A 23,850-nucleotide genomic window follows, 5' to 3' on the forward strand; every position below is an offset into this window, starting at 1 on the left:
TGTGTACAAGGCAGACAGATGTCCTACTGCTGTGCTATTGCTCTGGGCCCTGTTCTAGTGTCTTTTTTTTTTTTTTTTTGCTTATTGGGTCACACCCAGTGACGCTCAGGGGTTACTCCTTGCTATGCACTCAGAAATTGCTCTTGGCTTGGGGGACCTTATAGGATGCCGGGGGATCAAACTGTGGTCTGTCCTAGGTAGTGCGTGCAAGGCAAATGCCCTACTGCTTGTGCCACTGCTCTGGATCCCTTGTGCAGGGGTCTCAAACTCAATTTACCTGGGGGCCACAGGAGGCAAAGTCGGAGTGATCCTTGAGTGCAAAGTCAGTAGTAAGCCTTGAACATTGGGGGTGTGTGACCCAAACAACTAAAACAAAACAAAACAAGGAAAGTTTCCTCTAGGGCAGGGCCACAAAATGTTGTATGGAGGGCTGCAAACGGCCCACGGGCTGCGAGTTTGAGACCCCCTGCTCTAGAGTGTTTAGTTAATAAATATATAATAGCAAGTGGAAGCCATTTACATGTTCCTGTCTTAAAGACTGCAGTAAACTTTTCCAAGTCACTGAATAAAAAACAACAAAATAGTTAGGATTAAATTGTATGATACAGAGATTTGCTTATTTATTCAATTGGGAGTTTTGGTTCCTCTTAAGGCTATTCCCTGCCCTTGTTCTGTGGAGTGATTCCAGGTGGTGCTCAGTTCCCAGCAACCTGAGACTGGCTGCATGCAAGTCAAGGATGGTTACCCTTGTACTACTCATTAATACTATTTGGTTTCCAGAAGCCTCTCAAGTAGTGTGTTCTTGGGGATTATCAGCTTGCTGGTTCAAGGTGAGAGTCTGAGTATGTAGCACTGCTCATTCACCCTTGTGGAGTTCAAGAGCCTTCAGGATCGTGCCTGGTGGTGCTTTTGGAGGGGAGGGGGCTCTGAACTCAGAGATGCCTCAGACACTGTGTGGTACCAAATATTAAGCCCAGGTCACCTTGCATTCACCCTAAGGCTTGTAACTATCTCCCTCATCCTAGAGTCTTTCAAAAGCAGGAAATCACACAGAAACGAAAGTTTCAGGCAGGAGACTTATCCTGAACTAAGCTTTACAGGGAAGAGGGAAGGATTTGGAATGTGGAAAAGAGAGAGGGTCATTAAATACCTACTTACTACATGCTGAAGTATACCACTTAATATCTGATTTTTAACTATATAAACACTTTCTCCATCTAAGATCATTAAGACCTGAAGGCAGAATAGTCCCATAGTCCCTAAAACCAACTGTAATCCTCACCCTACCACATAGAACTCAATTTTTGGCACATTAAAAGTCATGTTTCAATTAAGTGAAAGGATGACAGCAACATTTTAGAAAGCAATATGTGTATTTATAGGATTGAAAAAAAAAAAAAAGACTGCAGTCAATGAAGTCATATAAAAGCCATGGGGTAGGCCTGAAAGTTAGTAAAGGCATTGGGGGTATTTGTTAGTATATGGTAAACCCCAGTTTGATCCCTGACAATGCACATGATCCCCTAAGAACTGCTTACACCCTGAGTACAGAACCAAGTGTAAGCCCCAAGTACCACTAGGTGAGGTCAACAACCTCCATCCCCTAAAATCCACAAGGGACAGGGGGCAGCATTGGGTAGTGGCAGTGTAAATAAAGAGTAACTTACTAAAAATAAAATATAATATTAGATGAAAGATTAGCATGGGTAAGAATCAACAATATCTTCAATTCTGTATATAAGGCCAGAGAACTAAGGAAACTCACATCTACGTATATATAGTGGGAACTGAAGACAGGAGGTAACTATCTGAAGAGGCTCTCAGAAACTAGGGAAATTAGACACTGAGATATAGGTCTCATGGTGATCATCCCAAAGGATGGTAACTAAAGTCTCTGCTAAATGATTCTGTCTAGCTTAACTAAAATTACTGGTTTCTTTTTATTTCTCTCTTTTTTTTAAGGGCTTGGGGACCTCTGAAATAGTGCTCAAGAGGAGCTGGGTCACTCCTGGACAAATTCAACCAACAGGGCTGAATGATTCAGTGCTTGGCAAAGCAATGCTGTTGGCTTAGCATGCATTGCAAGTGCTCTAATCCTTTTGCACTATCTCTGCAGCCCATCTACTAGTTTATTTTCTATGTCCTATAGAATTCAGAACAGTAGTTCTCTAAATACTTGTTTTATTTTGTATGACTTTAGTTTGTGGAAGCATTAATCAAAACTTAAAAGTCCAAGCCAGAGATGAGGTTCAATGATAAAGCCACTTGCATTGTGTATGTGAGAATTTGGGTTAAATTCCCAGCACCTCAAGTTCCCCAGACCACTGCAAGCAATAGCATCTAAACTCTAAAACAAAAGGAAGCCTTGGGCACTGCTGAGTGTGCAAATTACCCCTCACTACTGCTCCTCTTCCCACAAAAAAGAAAACAAAGTGCAAGATAAAACAATGACGGGGCCGGGCGGTGGCGCTAAAGGTAAGGTGCCTGCCTTGCCTGCGCTAACTTTGGACGGACCACGGTTCGATCCCCGGTGTCCCATATGGTCCCCCAAGCCAGGAGCAACTTCTGAGCACATAGCCAGGAGTAACCCCTGAGCGTTACTGGGTGTGGCCCAAAAACCAAAAAAAAAAAAAAAAAAAAAAAGATAAAACAATGACATAGAAGGCTGACCTACCAACAAACAGCTTAGTAAACCCTAAACTCAATTACCCCACTGTGAGATATAGCAATTTTCATAGATTTTCTTTTCCTGAAGTATTTTTTGATAATTCTAATAGCCATTTATGTTTAACAAGCAATATAAAATAAAATATTTTGTGCCTGCTAAAGGTATAGGCTTTGGGGGTGGTGAGGAACGGGGAACAATGGTAGAAGGAAGGTTACACTGGTAGTGGGATTGGTGTTGGAACATTGAATGCCCCAAACAACTGTATCATGTATTTGTAAACTATTGTGTTTATAAAAAAGGTTAATAAGGGTTTTTAAATTACAAAATAATCAACATTACATATGGAGGTAAGTAATCCATGCTTGTATGTTAAATTGTGGTCTTGAAAATAGACATTTCCTCCATCAGTCAAGAATGTGCTTATCACTTAAATTGATCTACTAGTGTAGAAGCTTGTGTAAATCACTACGGTAATTTGGTAATTGCTGGGCTTGGCCTGATTACTCTCTGCACCTGTAACACCCTAGGCAATATTATCAACAGATGAAAGGAGAATCTGAATTTGAATAAGCTAAGGTTCACCCTCTATTTCCCACCTAGTAGAGGCCTCTTCTGAACAAGTACAACAGGATTCTCTGTGCTCTATTGAGATTCCTGTTAGACAGTGAAAGATAGTATTTCATATATACAAGTGCTAATTAAAAATCCAGTCTGGGAAAAAGAAAGGCCTAGGTGTCCAACCGCATCTAGATGGCCAAGCACAATACTTACTCTGTACTCCCCGAGAGCAAAGTGGCAGGTGGCTAGCTGGATGAGCGCCCTCTGATGTTCCAAGGTCCCCTGTCCTGTAACTTGTGGCTGTGGAAGAGATCCCTGGAGAGCTGCTAAATGATGCAGGCTGGCTATCGCCTTTTTATACTGACCCTTAGAAAATAAAAATGGGGGGATACTCATGAAAAAACATCTCCATGTTAATGAAGCACTTATCAAGCAATTATACATAAGGATTCTCTGCTTGATCATTCAATTTGGGGTGAGGTGTTCCTTCCAAGAGGTGCTCAGGGTCCTGCCGCCACTCCTGGTGATAGTTATTTGGACCAAGGCCTGGTCATACAGTGCTGTTTGGGCCCTGGGTGCCAGAGACTATCAGGGCAAACCAGGCAGTGCTCAGGTCATACCATTTCTTTATATGGAGATTACTAATCCCAATTCTCCTTTATGAAGGATAGAAGCAACATTCATTTCTGGGCAGAAAGCACTTCATCTCATCAGTCTACTGTCTACTCTCCAATTGAAGCAAAAGGTGCCTCCACAGAGAATTACTGTCTACTTCCCTTGACTCTGGTGGAGAACTTCTGCCTCTTGATTTACTCAAGAACAGATAAAGTCTTACTAGAGTTGAGACACTTCATAGAATCAATAAAAGGAAGGAGAAGCGATCATCTTTTATAATAAAATGCAAAGCTTATTTTTGCTAATGATATGATTGGTTAACAAAGCAAAACAGATGTTGTGGTCTTGCCAATTTTGAGTTTTTTTGTTTCGTTTTTGGGCCACATCTGGTGACGCTCAGGGGTTACTCCAGGCTATGCACTCAGAAATTGCTCCTGGCTACTGAGATGTCCCCCACACTAGACTCGTCTTCAGGGCAGGCCTGGTAAATCAGGCCCTGGGGGGAGGGTAGGGGAGAGAAATTCCTCCCCTATGCATACTGGACCCCATTCAGGAGTTTTTTTCTTACTAGTATTCATTTTCAAAAGCCCATGCAACATATATACTTTTTAACAACTCCCAAAAATATTCTTAATTCTTGACTGTTTCTAGGGAAAAAAATTGGAATTCCCTAGATATGGAGGATAATATTCAAATAGGTCTCTAAAATCAGTGTATATGTAGACGTGACTTCCTATACAGTGGTCCTCTCTGACTGCCAAGCCTAATCCATAAAAAAATTCATCTATACAATGTATATAGCCTCTCTGATATATTTCCCCTCCCCCACACCAGAGCCCCTTCTACTCCCTCATCTCCCAATCCGGAGTTATCTTCCTCTTAATTAACCCTTTTTACCCTCAGTTCTTTAACTTGTTAGGCACCAAGACCGACCTCCTGCCCCAACAGATTCAGCCCTTTGACACCCCTGCAAAGCTCATTATTACTCCTTAACTCTCTCACCCCCAACCATAAGTACCCCACATTTACCCTTTTTAACTTCAGTACTACACAGTCCTAAACACAGACCAAAGTCGTGCATTGGATTTAACAACCCCCAACTATTTCAAAAGACATAAAATGGACACATATGTCTTTTGAATATTTTATGTGTATTTTCTTTAACAGCTATAACTCTTATTTTTTTCACAGCTATAACTCTTTCTAAATATTCTTTTATCGTGGGCCCGGAGAGATAGCACAGCGGCGTTTGCCTTGCAAGTGGCCGATCCAGGACCAAAGATGGTTGGTCCCCCGTGCCTGCCAGGAGCTATTTCTGAGCAGACAGCCAGGAGTAACCCCTGAGCAATGCCGGGCGTGACCCAAAAAAAACCAAAAAAAAAAAAAAATTCTTTTACTGTGACGATTCTACCCACTTTTTATCTTGTCTTCTCTTTGTGAGCTGTTCAATTAGGAATTTTGGTGGAAGAGTCCCTCAGTTTAATGCTTATGATTGAACCATGTCATGGGGATTGTTGGACTTGTTCTTATGGCTCCCATATGCGCGATAACGCCATGTGGCATTGTTCCTTGTTTGCATAGGCACATTAAAATGTGAAAATACTATACATACAAATAAGTTCTTATCTAATAGAGATCGGAACACACAAATCTTGTAGTGCAATGGGTCCTCACACCCTGAATATTGATATAATGACCTGGCACAGACCTCAGAAGAATGGGCATCCTCCATTCACCCCTGAACCAGGGAAGCTATCTACGAAACATCCAAAGTTTTTTTTTTTTTTTGTGGTTTTTGGGTCACACCCGGCAGTGCTCAGGGGTTATTCCTGGCTCCAGGCTCAGAATTGCTCCTGGTAGGCACGGGGGACCATATGGGGTGCTGGAATTCGAACCAATGACCTCCTGCATGAAAGGTAAACGCCTTACCTCCATGCTATCTCTCCGGCCCCACATCCAAAGTTTTTTATAACAACACCTGGAAGCAATCCTCTACCAGGGAAGACCCTACCACTGCTCTGACATCGACCTGCTCAAAAGAGACTTCCCTTAACACTAAGAAGACTTGACAACAACAATGACCTGCTTACAGGACAGGGTTCTCTGCATTGCCCTTTAATTGTGTGGTGAAATGAGTGGATGCTCTGCACCATCCTGACTGCAATGTAGGATATGCAGATTCCAGGATCTTTAATACAGAAACATGATACCAACAACAGAGACTGTGTGAAAAATAAAAGTGTATTGGCACTACAGACAATGACCTGGATTGGACGATCTAACTTGCCTGGAGCCTAGAGTTGGTCTTATGCCAGGAAACTTCAGGGGTAGGGTCTCCTTGTATTTAGGCCAAGGCTTTTCCTTTTCATGTCCCTCATATTTTGGTGGGCCTATGCAAACAATAATTGCCACTCTAACACTGTTTTTACTGTGCTCCTTTGACTCTAATCCTTAAGAAAAACAACCCACTTAAACTTTTGAGGTTAACTTAAACTAATATACATGTGCCTGGAAATGTAAAAAAGTACTTTGCCTTCAATGTATAAGGAGTTACTTTTTTTTTTTTTTTTTGGTTTTTCGGCTACACCCGTTTGATGCTCAGGGGTTATTCCTGGCTAAGTGCTCAGAAATTGCCCCTGGAATGGGGGGACCATATGGGACGCCGGGGAATCGAACCGTGGTCCTGATCCTTGGCTAGCGCTTGCAAGGCAGACACCTTACCTCTAGTGCCACCTCGCCAGCCACATAAGGAGTTACTTAAGTTTTATGGCTTTAGATTGCTTTGTGTGCTGCTAAGAAATATTATGTACTACAATCTGGGGACTTGAGGGACAAAGCAATTGTACATAGGTTCTGTTTTCTTTTTCTTTTTTTTTTTTTTTTTTTTTTTGGTTTTTTTGGGCCACACCCGGTAATACTCAGGGGTTACTCCTGGCTATGTGCTCAGAAGTTGCTCCTGGCTTGGGGGACCATATGGGACACCGGGGGATCGAACCGCGGTCCGTCCAAGGCTAGCACAGGCAAGGCAGGCACCTTACCTTTAGCGCCACCGCCCGGCCCCTGTTTTATTTTTCTTAATGTTCTTTGGCTGAAAGTTCAAAGTTAAGATATCAGCAATGGGACTACTGAGAATTCTGGTTATGGGTGATTGTCCTTCCACTGTAACTTTACCTTGTCCTCTTTCTTTGCATCTTTGTTCTCATAATTAAAAATAAAAAATTAAGAAGAAAAAAAGAAATTGCTACTGGCTTGGGACCAGGGGATCAAACCAAGGTCCATCCTTGTTTAGCATGTACAAGGCAAATGTCCTACCACTCGTGCCACCACTCTGGCCCCGATTTTGAGTTATTTTAAGATAAAAGTGTACCAAAGATCCCTTAGGTGCTGAAGACATGAAACTATTTCTTTTGAAGCAAGTATTAGTTCTTTGGGGACAATTGCATGTGGAGAGGCTGGTTTACAGCAGTGAACCTGTGACACAAACATGGGTGTTGCACATGGATATATTCCTACCTGATAGATGATCATGTCAGTGAGGAAGATCCTTAACCAAAGCCAAGTGTCTGTCTTCCAAGCCAAACAAATTCTTGTAAATTCTGAGAGAATTCAAAAACAAATTTATCAATAATACTCAAAGAAGCAGAAAACAAAGCTAAGAAACCAAGTTAGATAGAACAATGGAGAGATAAATTATCAAAAATTGGCCAGCAACTTTAGATTCTGATTTCTATAATGATAATCTAGGATTTCAATTAGAAATTAAGTTTGAATATAACATGCATCAGTGATACTAAAGAAGTGTGTATATATATGTATATTTTTTGGTTTTAGGGCCATACCTGGCAAGACACAGGGCTTACTCTAGGTTCTGTGCTCAGAGATTTCTCCTAGAGGGGCTGAGAAGGGACCTCTGTGATGACAAGGATTTGAAGGAGGGTCAGATGAATGAAAAGCAAGTGAGTTAGCTCTTTATTTTCTCTCTCTCTCTCTCTCTCCAGCCCTCAAGCAATAGTTTTATCAGGGATGAACATGCATCACATGTCAGAACCTGCTCAAACTCCTTTTCTTTATTACCACATTTATCATTTACTTATTTGTTTGTTTTTGGGCCACACCTGGCAGCGCTCAGGGGTTACTCCTGGCTCTATGCTCAAAAATAGCTCCTGGCCCGCTCGGGGGACCATATGGGATGCCAGGATTCGAACCACCATCCTTCTGCATGAAAGGCAAACGCCCTACCTCCATGCTATCTCTCTGGCCCCTAAACTACATTTTTTTAAAATTTTTTTTAAAACTACATTGTTTTTATCAGAAAATCACCTGGCTTTATTTTCACCCCTTTAAAATAATAAATATGCAATGAAACCAATAATCTTACTTTTTAATGGTTTTATTCAATTAAGATATTGTAGGCATTGTTATTAATAATATAATATGGCTAAAAATAGGATTTTATGCACACTATATTCCTAACACCCTCTAAAAGTGTCTGTTTCCCTCCAGCACTGCCTCAATTTCTGCCCAAAGTGTGTGCTTCTCCCCAACTCTGCAAAATAAAGAGCATCTGTCATATTCTGTTGTCTTTGACCATCTGCTGTTCCCTTACAATGTGCCTTTATATTTTACAGAGGAGATATCATTCTATTTTATTCATTTTAATAATTTATGATTAAAGAAAAATTCCCTCTAACTTAGGTTTGCTCTTTGAGTCCATGTTCTTCTTTGAACACGTAAATTGTAGGTTTGCTTCTATATTTTCTTAGCTTATTTCCACTCTGGAAGCCTGTGTTCTCTCTTGAATACATTTCTCCTCATTTTCTCCTCTTAAATTTTTCTTAGTAAGTTTCATTCAATAAAAAATACTTTGTGGGGCTGGAGAGATAGCATGGAGGTAAGGCATTTGCCTTTCATGCAGAAGGTCATTGTTTCGAATCCCGGCATCCCATATGGTCCCCCTGGAGTCAGGAGGAACCCCTGAGCACTGCCGGGTGTGACCCAAAAACCAAAAACCAAAACAAAACAAAAAAACTTTGTGTTGCAAAAGAAAACAGGGCAAAAGAACTGAGACATTCACAGTTCTAGAGGAGACAGGGAGAAAAAGACATTAATTGTTTTTTAAATATGACAAGGCACATGATAATGAGAAACAGAAGAAAGTCAGGGAATAATGTTCACTGGTTTAAAGAAACAAAATGGACCAAGATCCCAAAGGATCTTGTTAGCAAAGTATTCATAATTTCTAATTAATTCTTAAATGTTAAACATCCAAAAAATTTAATTATGTATCTTTCGTATACCATGTGGTGCCAGAGTTCCAATCTCTCTCACACACACACGAAGGTGTCCAGTGAAACCATGCTCCTGGCTAGGAAGTTCAAGGTTTTGATTTTTGAGTTTTTCATAAAACAAAGTTAATAGAGCTGATGTAGGTGATTTCTGCTATGTGACCTGAAGATTGGTAGACATTTTGGGCCTTATCCTGGCTGTCCAGTAGCCTGGGCTTTGATCCTCTCCGCCCATCATTCCCTGAGGTCTCTTCAGAGGTGAGCTGTCATGCCCGTAAAGGGTGGAGCCAGAGGATCACTACACAGCCCTGCATCTTATAGCCAATGAACCCCACCATAACACATAGAAAAAAACACACTACAAGCATGACAATGGGGAAACAATGCAGGCTAACACCATGCATAGAGAATGAAGATGGAAGCTTTGATGACCCGAAAACTGCCAACCACCTAGTTATTCCTCTCAGATAAGGAGTTTAGAGAAGAAATATGGAGGGTCCTCATTGAAATAAAAGAAAGCATAGATCGAGCTGAACAGAACACAAAGATAGAAATCAGAAAACTCCAAACTGAAATGACAGGACTGAAAAATTCAGTAGATGAAATAAAACCTGAATAGAAAGCCTCTCCAAAAGAGTAACAGAGGCTGAGGATAGAATCAGTGAACTGGAAGATGAGATGCAGAACAACTCCACACAGAACAGATTAGAAAAGAACCTTAAGGCAAATCAGACAATGGAATAAATACTCAAGGAATGTGAACAGATGAAAATAGAAGTCTTTGATAAATTCAACAGAAATACTGTAAAAATAATTGGAGTCCCAGGAAGAAAATCCCTAGGAGAATCAATAGTCAAGGAAACTCCCAGAACTAAAACAGCATGCAATCAAATCCTGCATGCTAAAAGAAACTTGAAGAAAAGCACCCCAAGACACATCCTAGTCACAATGATGAATCCCACAGATAGAATTCTATTCTATCCACAGGAATAGAATAGTGAAAACAGCAAGACCAAAAAAGGGAAATTACTTTCAAATGAACATCCTGAAGTTTTACAGCAGACCTGTCACAGGAAACCCTCAAGGCCAGAAGGCAGTAGTAGGATATAGTGACAAAACTATATGCATGTTTTGCCTAGAATACTGCATCCAGCCAGACTCACTTTCAGGCTTGAAGGAAGTATACATAGCTTCACAGATAAACAGCAGCTCAGAAATTTAACAGACTAAATAGCAGCCTTAAAAGCAAAACTGAAAGGTCTACTTTAAGACAAGACAGAAACCAACAGACACACCAAGCTTCTACACAAAGATGACACTAAATCCCACGACAATTATCTCTCAATGTCAATGAACAAAATGTACCTGTCAAAAATGCATCAAAATGGGACCTCTGTGCAAAAATGGATCAAGAGTGGCAAAATGGATCAAAACTCTGAATCCAACATTTTGCTGCCTACAAGAAGGGGCCAGAGAGATATAGCACAGCAGTAGGGCATTTGCCTTGCATGCAGCTGATTCGAATAGATGGTGGTTCAAATTCCGGCATCCCATATGGTCCTCCATGCAACTTCTGAGTGCAGAGCCAGAAGTAAATCCTGAGTGCCACCGGGTATGACCCCCTAAAAAAAAACAAAACCAAAACCAAAAAAAAACAAAACCCAAAAAACCCACATCTGAATAGTCAGAACAAACATTGACAAAATCAAAGTCTGGAGGAATATCATCGAAGCAAACAATTCCCATAAAAAAGCTGGAGTGGGAGCCAGAGTGGTGGCGCAAGCAGTAGGGTGTTTGCCTTCTACACTTTAACCTAGGACAGATCATGGTTCGATCCCCCGGCGTCCCATCAAAAATAAGGAGAAGAAATGAACAATTTCTCTAAGAAGAAATACAAATGACCAAAAGGCAAATGAAAAAAATGCTCCACATCACTAATATTCAGGGAGATGCAAATCAAAACAACAATGAAGTACAATCTCATGCCACAGAGACTGACAAACAACTATGAGGTACCATCTCATACCACAGACACTGGCACACATCACAGAAAACAAGAAAATCACTGCTGGCAGGGATGTGGAGAGAAGGAACTTTCATTCACTGCTGGTGGGAATGCCATCTAGTACAGCTTTTTTGGAAAACAATGTGGAGATTCCTCAAAAAAACTGGAAATTGAGTTCCCATAATAGCCAGCTATACCACTCCTAGTGATATGGGTGCAGTGGGGAGGGAAGTGTGGGGAATCCTGAGACTATGGTAGAGGGAAACAGACTCAGTAGGGGATGTGGTATTAGATGTTGTATATACATAAAATCCTATCCCTGAAAATATTAGAATTGTAAAATTGTAAGTCATGGTGACTAAAATAAAATTAAAAAGGTGGAGATATTATAGAGAGGTTAAGGCACCTGCTTTTGCACATGGCAGACATCGATTTGATTCCTGGAACTGCCAACAGTCCCTTGAGCATACCCAAGAGTAATCCCTGAGCACAGAGGAATATAGCTACTTGAATATTAATGATTGATTGGGTATTCTACTCAAAAAAGAATTATGTAAAACATAAGCTACTATAATCAATTTATTCAGCATTAAAACTTGACATTTCAAGTAAAAACTTTTTTTGGCAGTGATTTTACATGAAAGATAAAACAGCAATAGAATATTCTTACCTTTGTCAAGAAATTCTAAGGAATATAGCAACTCCCAACTTTCCCTTGCCAATTTGAAACTTTCTAAAACTTCGATAGAATTAGTCAATTCTGCTTTATTGACAACAATATGACGATTCCTCCCTTTTGTTGAACATTCTTCATCATCAGAACTCTGCTTAAAGAATGCAGAGAATGATTAAAACTGTAAGTATAATAATATTCTGAGACATTCATATTTTTATATATAATATATATTTTGTGTTCATAAAAGCAGATAAATGGATAAACAATGGAATACTACTAGGCAACATGAAAAGACAATATTTAGCAATTTTCCATGTGAATTAGAGTAACATGCTGAGTAAAGAGGGAGATTGACAGAAACGGAATGATCTTTTTCATAAGTAGAACATAAATGGCATGAAGAGAATAAGTATTAAGAAGAAAAAATCCCACAGAACTGGTCTACTTATTATATATATTATAGTACAACAATGAATATGATAACATTTTGATTTAACAACCTAGAATAAAAATAAATACAGGATCTAGAAGATAGCTCTTTTTTTTTTTTTTTTTTTTTTTTTGGTTTTTTTGGGCCACACCCGGTGACGCTCAGGGGTTACTCCTGGCTATGCGCTCAGAAGTCGCTCCTGGCTTGGGGGACCATATGGGACGCCGGGGGATCGAACCGCGGTCCGTCTCCTAGGCTAGCGCAGGTAAGGCAGGCACCTTACTTCGAGCGCCACCGCCCGGCCCCTAGAAGATAGCTCTTAAGAGATAAAGGGTACATGAAAACATGATCATGGGACTTGTGTTCCAGCACCAGAGGGCTTCCTGAGCACTGCAAGATGGCCCAGTGGTCGGTCCTCTGGACTACAGAAACTTAATAGCTCTTTATCTCAGGCCTTAGATTTGAACCATCTGGCACAGTTGGCCAAGTACTATTATAGGTGGACCCAAAGTCAATTGAGCACTACTTGAGAGGCACTCCCAAAAGAAATAAAAATTTTAATATTTTGAATTCCATTATATTATTACTTTCAAAATAAAATTCATGATTTTCTGATGATAAATGTGATGATATAATGGAGAATCTCTTCAACAAAGGTGCTAGGAAAAGTATATAGATAAATGCAAAAGAATGAAACTAGATTATTTTCTAAATCCAATAGGCAAAAGTGAGTTGAAATGAAACTCCTAAGCAGTTATGCAAGTAAAAGATATCATGGGCATCCAGATAATATAATACTATATTTAGAAAATCCTAAACACCCTACAAAAGTTTCTAGAATAGATATTTATGGTAAAGTAAAATAATACAAAATTAACACACAGAAGTCCACAGATTTCCTATATATAAATAATGAAAGGGATGAAAATGATATCAGAAAAACCAACCCTATTCACAACTGTATCTCAGAAAATCAAGTACCTTGGAACCAACTTAACTGAAAAGGTGATAGACCTATACAATGGAAAGTACAGGGCCCAAAGTGATACAGCAGACATAAAACTGATGAACAGACAAAATGAAATAAAAAAAGTAAAGCAGTAAATACTGCCAATAGAACAACAAAGCACCTGAAGGAAAAATGTGGGGGGTGAAAGATGACATTGATGTATGTTTTTAAGAAACATACATTTATTTAAGAAATAAAAAAGTGGGGCCGGGCGGTGGCGCTAAAGGTAAGGTGCCTGCCTTGCCTGCGCTAACCTTGGACGGACCGCGGTTCGATCCCCCGGTGTCCCATATGGTCCCCCAAGCCAGGAGCAACTTCTGAGCACATAGCCAGGAGTAACCCCTGAGCGTTACTGGGTGTGGCCCAAAAACCAAAAAAAAAAAAAAAGAAATAAAAAAGTAAAGCACTGAATACTGCCAATAGAACAACAAAGCACCTGAAGGAAAAATGTGGGGGGTGAAAGATGACACTGATGTATGTTTTTAAGAAAAGGAGGTAGGTTTTGTTTCTTGTACCAGGAAGATAACTTGAGTGGAACAGTACAAGAGCTGCATGTTTTATTCCTAAGCACTACTGATGCCTGAGCATCTATGGCCATAGAAAAACCTATACTTTAATCAACTTAGTACTAAAGCATAATTTACAAAGATACATTACTCGCAAATACCATTGTTAATAAACACACTGAAAAGAATTACCATAGTTTTTTCTCTTCCTTCTGCTAGCTTTCTCTTTTTATGTATATGTTTAGTACGATCAGCTTCTACATCACCATACACATTTGATACGTCCTCAAGAAGAATTAGTGGAACTGTGCTTGGGGCATTAGGACCTAAGGATGGGAGAAAACACCAACTCTTACAAATACAAAATTATAAAGAAAAAAGAACACTTCATATCAGGTAGAAATTTGTTAAACTGCCCTAAGAAATTGTATATGTCACTGGGACATAGAGGACAAAAAAAAAAAAGCACCACTTCTGCATGAAGGAGACCAGGTTTGACCTGTATCACATGAACCCTTGAATACTGAGTGATCCCTAGTCAGAGTAGCCACTAAGCACCTCAAAACAAAAAGAAAATATAGATAATTAAAATATATTCAATGTTATTACAGTTAGGTAAACAAACAAGTATACATGTGATTAAATATAAGAGACTACAGATTTATCCTAAATAGCTCCAACATTTTCTCTAAGTGGGGAGGAAACAGTGCAAATTTCTTCTTTGTATCTGTTCTACAACTTTTTACGATCATAACTTATAGTAATCATAATTATAATCATAAATCATTATATAAAATACAAGAGTATAAGACAGTACACAAAAATAAGTTATTCTAAAATTATTGTGGATATAAATGTTCAAACTTTCTAGAATTTATATTACTTAATATTATTATTATTGTTTTGGGGTTACACTCAGAAATGTTCAGGCTCTCTTGGCTCTGTATTACTACTGGTAATATTTGGAGTCCATATGGAATGACAGGAGTTACTTGGATAGGCCACGTGCAAGGCAAAAACATTCTACCTGTTATACTATCTCTCTGGCCTCAAATTTATATTACTTAAAAAAAAAATCCCCGGGCCCGGAGAGATAGCACAGCGGTGTTTGCCTTGCAAGCAGCTGATCCAGGACCAAAGGTGGTTGGTTCAAATCCCGGTGTCTCATATGGTCCCCCGTGCCTGCCAGGAGCTATTTCTGAGCAGACAGCCAGGAGTAACCCCTGAGCACCGCTGAGTGTGGCCCAGAAACCAAAACAAAAAAAACCAAAAAAAACCCAAAAAAAAACCCTCTTGGTGCCGGAGTGACAGTGTAGCAGTAGGGCATTTGCTTTGCATGCGGCTGACCCAGGACAGACCTTGGCTCGATCTCCAGCATCCCATATGGTCCCCCAAGCCAGGAGCGATTTTTGAGAGCATAGCCAGGAGTAACCCCTGAGTGTCACTGGGTGTGGCCCCAAAACAAAAAAAATCCCTTTTAAGGAATCTTCATGAAATATACTTCAGTACCTTCATATATCTGTTGCTTGTTCAAAGCATCTGAATTATGTATCCATCTATAATATAGAATTTTTTTTTTTTTTTTTGGTTTTTGGGTCATACCAGGCAGCACTCAGGGGTTACTCCTGGCTCCATGCTCAGAAATCACTCCTGGCATGCTTGGGGTACCATATGGGATGCCGGGATTTGAACCAATGACCTTCTGCATGAAAAGCAAATGCCTTGCCTCCATGCTATTTCTCCGGCCCCATATAATATAGAAAATTTATATGAAAATATACTTACCGTATTTTCTGACATATAAGATGAATTTTTTTTTTTTTTTTGGTAGTTTTTGGGTCACACCCGGCAGTGCTCAGGGGTTACTCCTGGCTTCATGCTCAGAAATTGCTCCTGGCAGGCACGGGGGACCATATGGGACGCTGGGATTCGAACCGATGACCTCCTGCATGAAAGGCAAACGCCTTACCTCCATGCTATCTCTCCAGCCCCATATAAGATGAATTTTTAACCCATGAAAAGCTTCTTAAAAGTTGGGGTCGGCTTGTACATCAGTATACAGCATGCTGAAACTTACTCCAGCATCCCATCTTACCCAGGCGCCATCACTCAGTCCTCTGCTTATCCTGATTCATCTTTCAGGGCACACAGAGGAGCTGAGTTACCGAGCGCTGCATCTCATCAAGCAGCTTGGTATGCAGCTTTCAGGTGCTCAGTCCCCTGTTTAGCTTTTATGGGACATAGAGGAGGTGCTCTGTCTCCCTCTAGCTGTCCTAATAATCACTGCACTCCAGCCAGCTGCTCTTGGAGGAGCCCCCTCTCCCTGCTCTTAATGTAGATCACAATTAAAAAAATCACAGTCATTCACTACAAATGACAAATGTAAAATGATTGTTGGCACTCCCAGGTCTAGCTTTATTAAACATATACTGTTAACCTTTGAGGGTTCTACTCTTTTTCTCTTATGTTTTTTAATTTCCATTTGGTGTGCATTAAAAGAGAGGTAGTCTTTTATGGCAAATATAGCCCAAACTCTGTATTTTAATAGGAAAAGTAGGAGGTTGTCTTATATGCCCAGTAGTCTTATACACTGGAAAATATGGAACATAAAAATATCAACAACTGAAAAGAAGCTCTACCATCACTAACCTACAAGTAATTAGATATATTCCTGGCAGTTACTCTTGGCTCTGCACTCAGAAATTACTTCTGGAAAGCTTGGGAGGCCATATGGGATGCTGGATCTCAAACCCAGGACAGTCTTATGCAATGCAAATACCCTAATTGCTGTGACTCCGGCCCATTTTCCATCTCCTTCAATATCCCAAGACAGTATTTTGGAACACTATTTAGGTTACAATAGTCAAAACACTAAAACTCTTTAAACCAACCTTGGAAGAGGGATGGCTGAATGCTGTTGACATACTGGAATGCATTCTTAAAGAAGACCAACATAGTGGAGTAAACCACTTGGTTTTTATATTTTGCATGAGCTTCATTATCAAAGTTGTTCATATATCTGCAGAGATCCTTCATTCTATGCAAAATATCACTATAGTTTCTGAAAGATAAAAAAATGGTAAGTCGGGGCCGGGAAGGTAGCTCTAGAGGTAAGGTGTCTGCCTTGCAAGCGCTGGCATAGGACGGACCGTGGTTTGATCCCCCGGTGTCCCATATGGTCCCCCCAAGCCAGGAGCGATTTCTGAGCGCAGAGCCAGGAGTAACCCCTGAGCATCACTGGCTGTGGCCCAAAAACCAAAAAAAAAAAAAAAAAAAAAAAAAAAAGGTAAGTCATCCTAGATCTGTCAATTAGAGGTTTTAAATAAAAGCTCCAAAAGCGATTACATTTAGTAAATATAGCTCTAAATATAATAATATATATAATAATATAATATAATATATTTTATTGTCTGCATAAAGAGGATATTCATTTTCTTAATTAAATCACATCTCAGAACAAAATTTTGTACAAAAGCAAAGTTTACTTAGGTCTGAACATCAAGAATGCTTCAAACAAACAAACTTATCACCTTAAGAGTTTATACTAGGACGGGCGAGGTGGCGCTAGAGGTAAGGTGTTTGCCTTGCAAGCGCTAGCCAAGGAAGGACCGTGGTTCGATCCCCCAGCGTCCCATATGGTCCCCCCAAGCCAGGAGCAATTTCTGAGCACTTAGCCAGGAGTAACCCGTGAGCATCAAACGGATGTGGCCCAAAAAACCAAAAAAAAAAAAAAAAAAAAAAAGAGTTTATACTTGAACTAGTAATTTTTCTGGTTTGGGGACATACCTAGATAACTCCCTGCTCAGTGTTTGGGGGCTGTTCTTGGTGGTGCTGTGGGGACCATGAAATACTGGGGAATTGAACTCAAAGCTTCAGCATGCAAAGGCCATTTCCCTGGCCTCTCAATTAGGAATCTATAATAACATAAATAACTACCCTGTCTGTGTAAGTATTCAATATTAACAGAATTTACCTAAAGAGAAGTATGTGATGCATACATATGCTTAAAACATGTACTTCCTTTTTCCTCTACCTTTCCTTTTCCTACCCTTTCCGTTCTCCTTCTTCCTCATTTTTTTTTTTTGTTTTTTGTTTTTTGGGCCACACCCGGCGGTACTCAGGGGTTACTCCTGGCTGTCTGCTCAGAAATAGCTCATGGCAGGCATGGGGGACCATATGGGACACCGGGATTCGAACCAACCACCTTTGGTCCTGGATCGGCTGCTTGCAAGGCAAACGCCACTGTGCTATCTCTTCAGGCCCTCTTCCTAATTTTTTATGATCCTGAGATTATGCAACCAAATGACTCATGAGGCACTGTAGAAATGAGCAGCTGTTTACCGTCTTCCTTTATCCACTTGCCATTCACATCTCATTCCAACGACATTTAAAATCTTAAACAACTTCTCCCATGGGTCCACAATCTGGGATGACTTTTCAGACAGCCCTTCTATTACATACTTTTGTGAGCTGCGTTTGGTAGGTGACATTAAATCAGATGCTTCTTGGGCACCTAAGAAGAAAAAATATATATACTAATAGTTAACACTGCTATTTACTTACTATGTACATGGTCCTTGAGAGAGATAATAAAGGCCAATTTCCCATTCAAAAGGAAAAGAATGTCAATATAATAATCTGCTCAATGCATTTTGTTTCATGACCCAAAATTGGCAATTCAGAGAAAAGAGGAAGAGAATTTCAAGCTGTGGCACATATGTGAAGGCACTTAAACATTCCAGTTCAGGTTGACTATTGGGATCAAAGCAAATAAAGACTCTTTATTGCAGTGTTTTTTCTTTTCTAGGAATCAACTTTTAGGAATACTATGACATTGATATGTATCCATAAAAAAAAAAAAAAAAGATGGGGGCCCGGAGATATAGCACAGCAGCGTTTGCCTTGCAAGCAGCCGATCCAGGACCAATGGTGGTTGGTTCGAATTCCCGGTGTCCCGTATGGTCCTCCGTGCCTGCCAGGAGCTATTTCTGAGCAGACAGCCAGGAGTCACCCCTGTGCACCGCTGGGTGTGGCCCAAAAACCAAAAAAAAAAAAAAAAAAAAAAGATGAGGAATTTCTGAGTTTTAAAATTTTTTTGATTAAAAAAGAAATTTGAGGGGCCTGAGTGGTGGCGCCTGCCTTGCACGAGCTAGCCTAGGATGGACCACAGTTTGATCCCCCGGCATCCCATATGGTCTCTCAAGCCAGGACTGTTTTTTTTTTTATTTTATTTTTTTTTTTATTTTGGGCCACACCTGGCAGTGCTCAGGGGTTACCCCTGGCTGTCTGCTCAGAAATAGCTCCTGGCAGGCACGGGGGACCATATGGGACGCCGGGATTCGAACCAACCACCTTAGGTCCTGGATCTGCTGCTTGCAAGGCAAACACTGCTGTGCTAACTCTCCGGCCCAGGACCGATTTCTTAATGCATAGCCAGGAGTTACCTCTGAGTATCACTGGGTGTGACCCAAAAACCAAAACCAAAACCAAAAAGAAATTTGAAGGAGCCTCTGAAGCAGTGCTTATGGTGACCCAGAGGCCACTCCTGGCTATACTTGGTCCGGCTATGTAAGCCAGGTGATACTGTACTGGTAGGGCCACCAGAGCTTCTATCGAGCAGTGCTCCAGGGTCATTTGATAACTGAAATCAAACTAGGACCTTGTGCATGCCAACATGTGTGCCAGCTCTAGGCGTTATCTTCCTGGCTCGGTGAGCATGAAATTTCAAAAAAAATCTGTCTCGATAAAGTTGTAGGACATTCCCACTTACCTTGATGCTGACTCTCTATCTGAGCAGACCTAGTGACATAATTGATATAGAATTCAGCTGCTTTATTTAAGTACTTATATAATAAATTGGCAGGCAATCTAACATCATGGTTGTTGATTATTAAAGGAAGGACATCACAAACTGTTGAAGAAAAAAAATAGAAACAAAGATGAAATTGTCTACAGTTTTGGTAAAACAAAATTTATTTTAGAATTCACAAGGAAAATCCTTTATGCACACTTCAGTGGATGAAGTTCTATGGGTAACAGTTTAATTCCTTGGTAAGATATTGTTTATTATGATTCAATATACACATAATATTTTTGAAGTGTCAAATGTTACATAGTAAAAATTTAGAAGCTGTTTTTTACTTATTTTTTGGCCACACTCAGCAGGCTCAGAGGTTACTCCCAGCTCTAGGCTTAGGGGAACCATATGGGAGGCTAGGGTTCCAATCCAAATCTAACCATACTGCAAGGCAAATAAATACCCTTACCTGTTGTACTATCTCACCAGTTCCTTAAAAGCTGTTCAATTGCTATCTAGACTAAATACATAAGTGGAGTTAAATATGAAAAGTTCTGCTTTCCACAAATTATCTGATTCCATTTACCATCAAGAGTGAATAAAAACATACTTTTTCTTACCAAATAATTTTCTAAAGCAATTAACTGGAGATTCTTGTTCTTCAATAGCTTCAGCATCTAATAGTGCCTCCCCCAGGCCAACCTGTTTCAAAACACAGTAAAATGTAAATTAATGTATCAGAACTATAGGAACAGGGTATGTGTTATTTACTACACAATTTACATTTTGAAACTTTCAAAGAGGGGAGATCACAACAGATACTGCAGAGAGTCAAAGGGTAATCAGATTACTTTGAGAAACTCTATGCCACATGAGAAACATAAGAACCTGGAAGAAATGGGTAAATTCTTGGACTCATAATCTTCCACGGTTAAACCAAGATAATCTAGCATATCTAGACAGACCCATCACTACCGATGAAATTAAAATGGTAATCAAAAGTCTCCCCAATAACAAAAGTCCAGGCCCAGATGAATTCTTTCAAACCTTTCTAGAGGAATTACTATCTATCCTTTTCAGACTCTTTCATGAAATTGAAGAATCAGAAACACTCCCAAATCATTTTTATTAAGCTAACATCACCTTGATACCAAAACCAGATAGAGATGCTGCAAAAAAAGAAAACTACAGACCAATATCCCCGATGATCACATGCAAAGATCCTCAACAAAATTCTGGCAAATAGGATCCAGCACTTCAACAAGAAGGTCATATACCATAACCAAGTAGGTTTCATTCCAGGAATGCAAGGATGTTCTAACATCCATAAATCAATCAACATAATATACCATATCAACAAAAAGAAAAAGAAAAACCATCTGATCATATCAATAGATACAGAGAAAGCATTTGATAAGGTCCAACACCCATTCTTGATAAAAACTCTCATCAAGATGGGAATGGAAGGAACTTTTCTCAATAGAGTTGAGGCCATCTCTCACAAGCCAATGGCAAATACTCAATTTTCAATTCTCAAAACCCAATTCTCAATGGAGATAAACTAAAAGCCTTTCCTCTAAAATCTGGTACAAGACAAGGCTGTCCTCTCTCAGCACTCCTATTCAACATAGTGCTGGAAGTTCTTGCCATAGCTATTAGGCAAGAAAAAGATATCAAGGGCATCCAAATAGAAGAAGTCAAACTCTCATTGTTTGCAGATGACATGATACTATATTTAGAAAATCCTAAAGTCTCTATCAAAAAGCTTCTAGGAACAAGGGACCGGAGTGATGGCACAGCTGTGTGATGGCACAGCGTTTGCCTTGCATGTGGCTGACCCAGGATGGACTGGAGTTCGACCCCCTAAGCCAGTAGCAATTTCTGAGCACATAGCCAGGAGTAACCCTGAGCATCACTGGGTGGCATGGCCACACCCCAAAAAAGCTTCTAGAAACAACAAATTCATATAGCAAAGAGGCAGGATACAAATTTAACACACAAAAATCAATGGCCTTCTTGTGCACCAATAATGATAGAGAAGAAATGAACATTAAAAAACAATCCCATTCACATTATCACTCCTAGGGCTATATCCTAGGAACACAAAAATGCAATACAAAAATACCTTCCTCACACCTGTATTCACTACAGCCAGAATCTGAAACAACTAAGATGCCCTTCAACAAATGAATGGCTAAAGAAACTGTGGTACATATACACAACAGAATATTATGCAGCCACCAGGAGAGATGAATTCATGAAATTTTCCTATACATGGATGGACATTGAAACTGTTATGCTGAGTGAAATAAGCCTAGGGGTGAGAAAGAGACACAGAATAAGTCTCACTCATCTATGGGTTTTAAGAAAAATAAAAGTCATTATCGTAGGGGCCCGGAGAGATAGCACAGCAGCGTTTGCCTTGCAAGCAGCTGATCCAGGACCAAAGGTGGTTGGTTCAAATCCCGGTGTCCCATATAGTCCCCCGTGCCTGCCAGGAGCTATTTCTGAGCAGACAGCCGGGAGCAATCCCTGAGCACTGCCGGGTGTGGCCCCAAAACAAACAAACAAATAAACAAAAAAGTCATTATTGTAATCATGCCCAGAGATGAGGGCCGGAAGGACTGGCTCATGTTATGAAGCTCACCATAAAGAGTGGAGAGTGCAGTTAGAGAAATAACTACACTGACAACTACCACGACAATGTTAATGAGATGTTAGAGAGAGAAGCAGAATGCCTTCTCGAAAATAGACAGGGGCGAGGACGGAAGGAGATGGAGGGCATTGGTGGTGGGAATGCTGCACTGGTGAAGGATGGTGTTCTTTATATGATTGAAACCCAAGTACAATCATGTCTGCTATAAAAGTGTTTAAATAAAGATATTTAAAATAAAACCCCCCAGAAAATTCCAGAGATTGAAAGAACCAGAGAATGTCCTCAGCAGTGACTCAGAGCATCCAAAAGTTTATCATGTCTCTTGCCTGTGAGGCCCAAAAGAAAGGACATCAAAACTGAGTCTAGGGTGCCTTCAGGTGTTTGACATGATTGGTAAAAAGATTGGGAAAATTTTATATCTTGGAGTCTTTCCATTGAGGCAGGTCCTGCATCCTGAGGACAGGAGACAAATCCTTCTGGACTGATGTACACTGAAAAAGTGAGACCTGACGTGATTTGACAAACCACATCCCAACCTCAAGTTACATGCCTGGTATGGAATTTTGTTCCCTAGAATGAAGAAGCAAGCAATTTTGGAGAGGAGAGGAATTTAATTCAGGGAGCAATTTGTTAGTTTTTGCTAAGAAAAATTTTATTTGCCTGAGCTTACTTTGCACTACTGAATCAAGTTTTTGCCAGTAGGTACAACAAGGATGAGAAAGAAACAAGTTCAGTTATAGAAAATCAAAGCTGTCCTCTTTTGCATGCCTGAATTTGTGACTTGTGAAGTCCTGCAGTTACACATGTATTTAGATATGTGTAGAAACATATCTGGAAGGGTTTGTAACAAGCTGTTCCCAGTGGTACCAAGTGTAATTTCCTACACTGAAATGAAAAACTTTTGCAATAAAATTGCAAATCTAGAAAAAAAAACTTTCAAAGAAACATTCTTTTTTTTTTTTTTTTTTTGGCCACACCTGGCGGTACTCAGGGGTTACTCCTGGCTGTCTGCTCAGAAATAGCTCCTGGCAGGCACGGGGGACCATATGGGACACTGGGATTCGAACCAACCACCTTAGGTCCTGGATTGGCTACTTGCAAGGCAAACACTGCTGTGCTATCTCTCCGGGCCCGAAAGAAACATTCTTATTTAACTTTTAAATTAAAAAAGAATTCTTGTTGTTTTTTATTTTTATTTTTTTAGCGGTGTTCAGCACTCAGGAATCACTCATGATAGGCTTAGGGGACCAGATGAGATGCAGGGGATTGAATCTGGTCAGCAGTAAGCATAGCAAGCGCTTGCCCTACACCTTGGGCAATGCTCTGGCCCCAGAAACATTCTTATTTTAAAAGAGTACACCAGGAATATAGTATAGAAGTATAGAATTTACTTAATCATGGACCACTTTGTCTTGGTTATTTGCCTTTAAACTAATAAAATAGAATGTTAAGAAGATACCTATAGAAACTTTTTTTGTTTTCATTTTGAGTCATACCCAGAGTGCTGGGCTTTACAACTAGTGATGCCTAGGGACCATGCAATGTTGGAAATTGAACCTGGGCCTCTTCCATGCTTTGTATTTGCTCAGCCTACTGAACTATCTCTTCGGCCCAAGAATAATTTTATTATTTTTTATTTATTTAT

At 40.1% G+C, this 23,850-nt stretch overlaps 1 protein-coding gene across 4 annotated transcripts in view; it reads right to left on the minus strand.

Annotated features, from left to right (window-relative positions):
• The window catches only part of INTS10 (integrator complex subunit 10), a 41,909-nt gene that overhangs the window by 12,272 nt on the left and 5,787 nt on the right, over positions 1–23,850 (minus strand). For 2 of the 4 annotated variants that reach the window (XM_049771818.1, XM_049771816.1), the window contains exons 5-12: positions 20,170–20,251; positions 19,523–19,663; positions 18,094–18,265; positions 16,644–16,813; positions 13,945–14,078; positions 11,802–11,955; positions 7,355–7,437; positions 3,440–3,592 (exon numbers count right to left, since the gene is read on the minus strand). In XM_049771818.1, the coding sequence (XP_049627775.1) occupies positions 3,440–3,592; positions 7,355–7,437; positions 11,802–11,955; positions 13,945–14,078; positions 16,644–16,813; positions 18,094–18,265; positions 19,523–19,663; positions 20,170–20,251 (1,089 nt within the window). Of the gene's footprint in view, positions 1–3,439; positions 3,593–7,354; positions 7,438–11,801; positions 11,959–13,944; positions 14,079–16,643; positions 16,814–18,093; positions 18,266–19,522; positions 19,664–20,169; positions 20,252–23,850 lie in introns of all 4 variants that reach the window. The other 2 variants (XM_049771817.1, XM_049771815.1) reach the window with 1 other exon arrangement.

This window comes from Suncus etruscus, chromosome 4 (assembly GCF_024139225.1).
Source record: "Suncus etruscus isolate mSunEtr1 chromosome 4, mSunEtr1.pri.cur, whole genome shotgun sequence".
Taxonomy (NCBI): Eukaryota; Metazoa; Chordata; class Mammalia; order Eulipotyphla; family Soricidae; genus Suncus; species Suncus etruscus.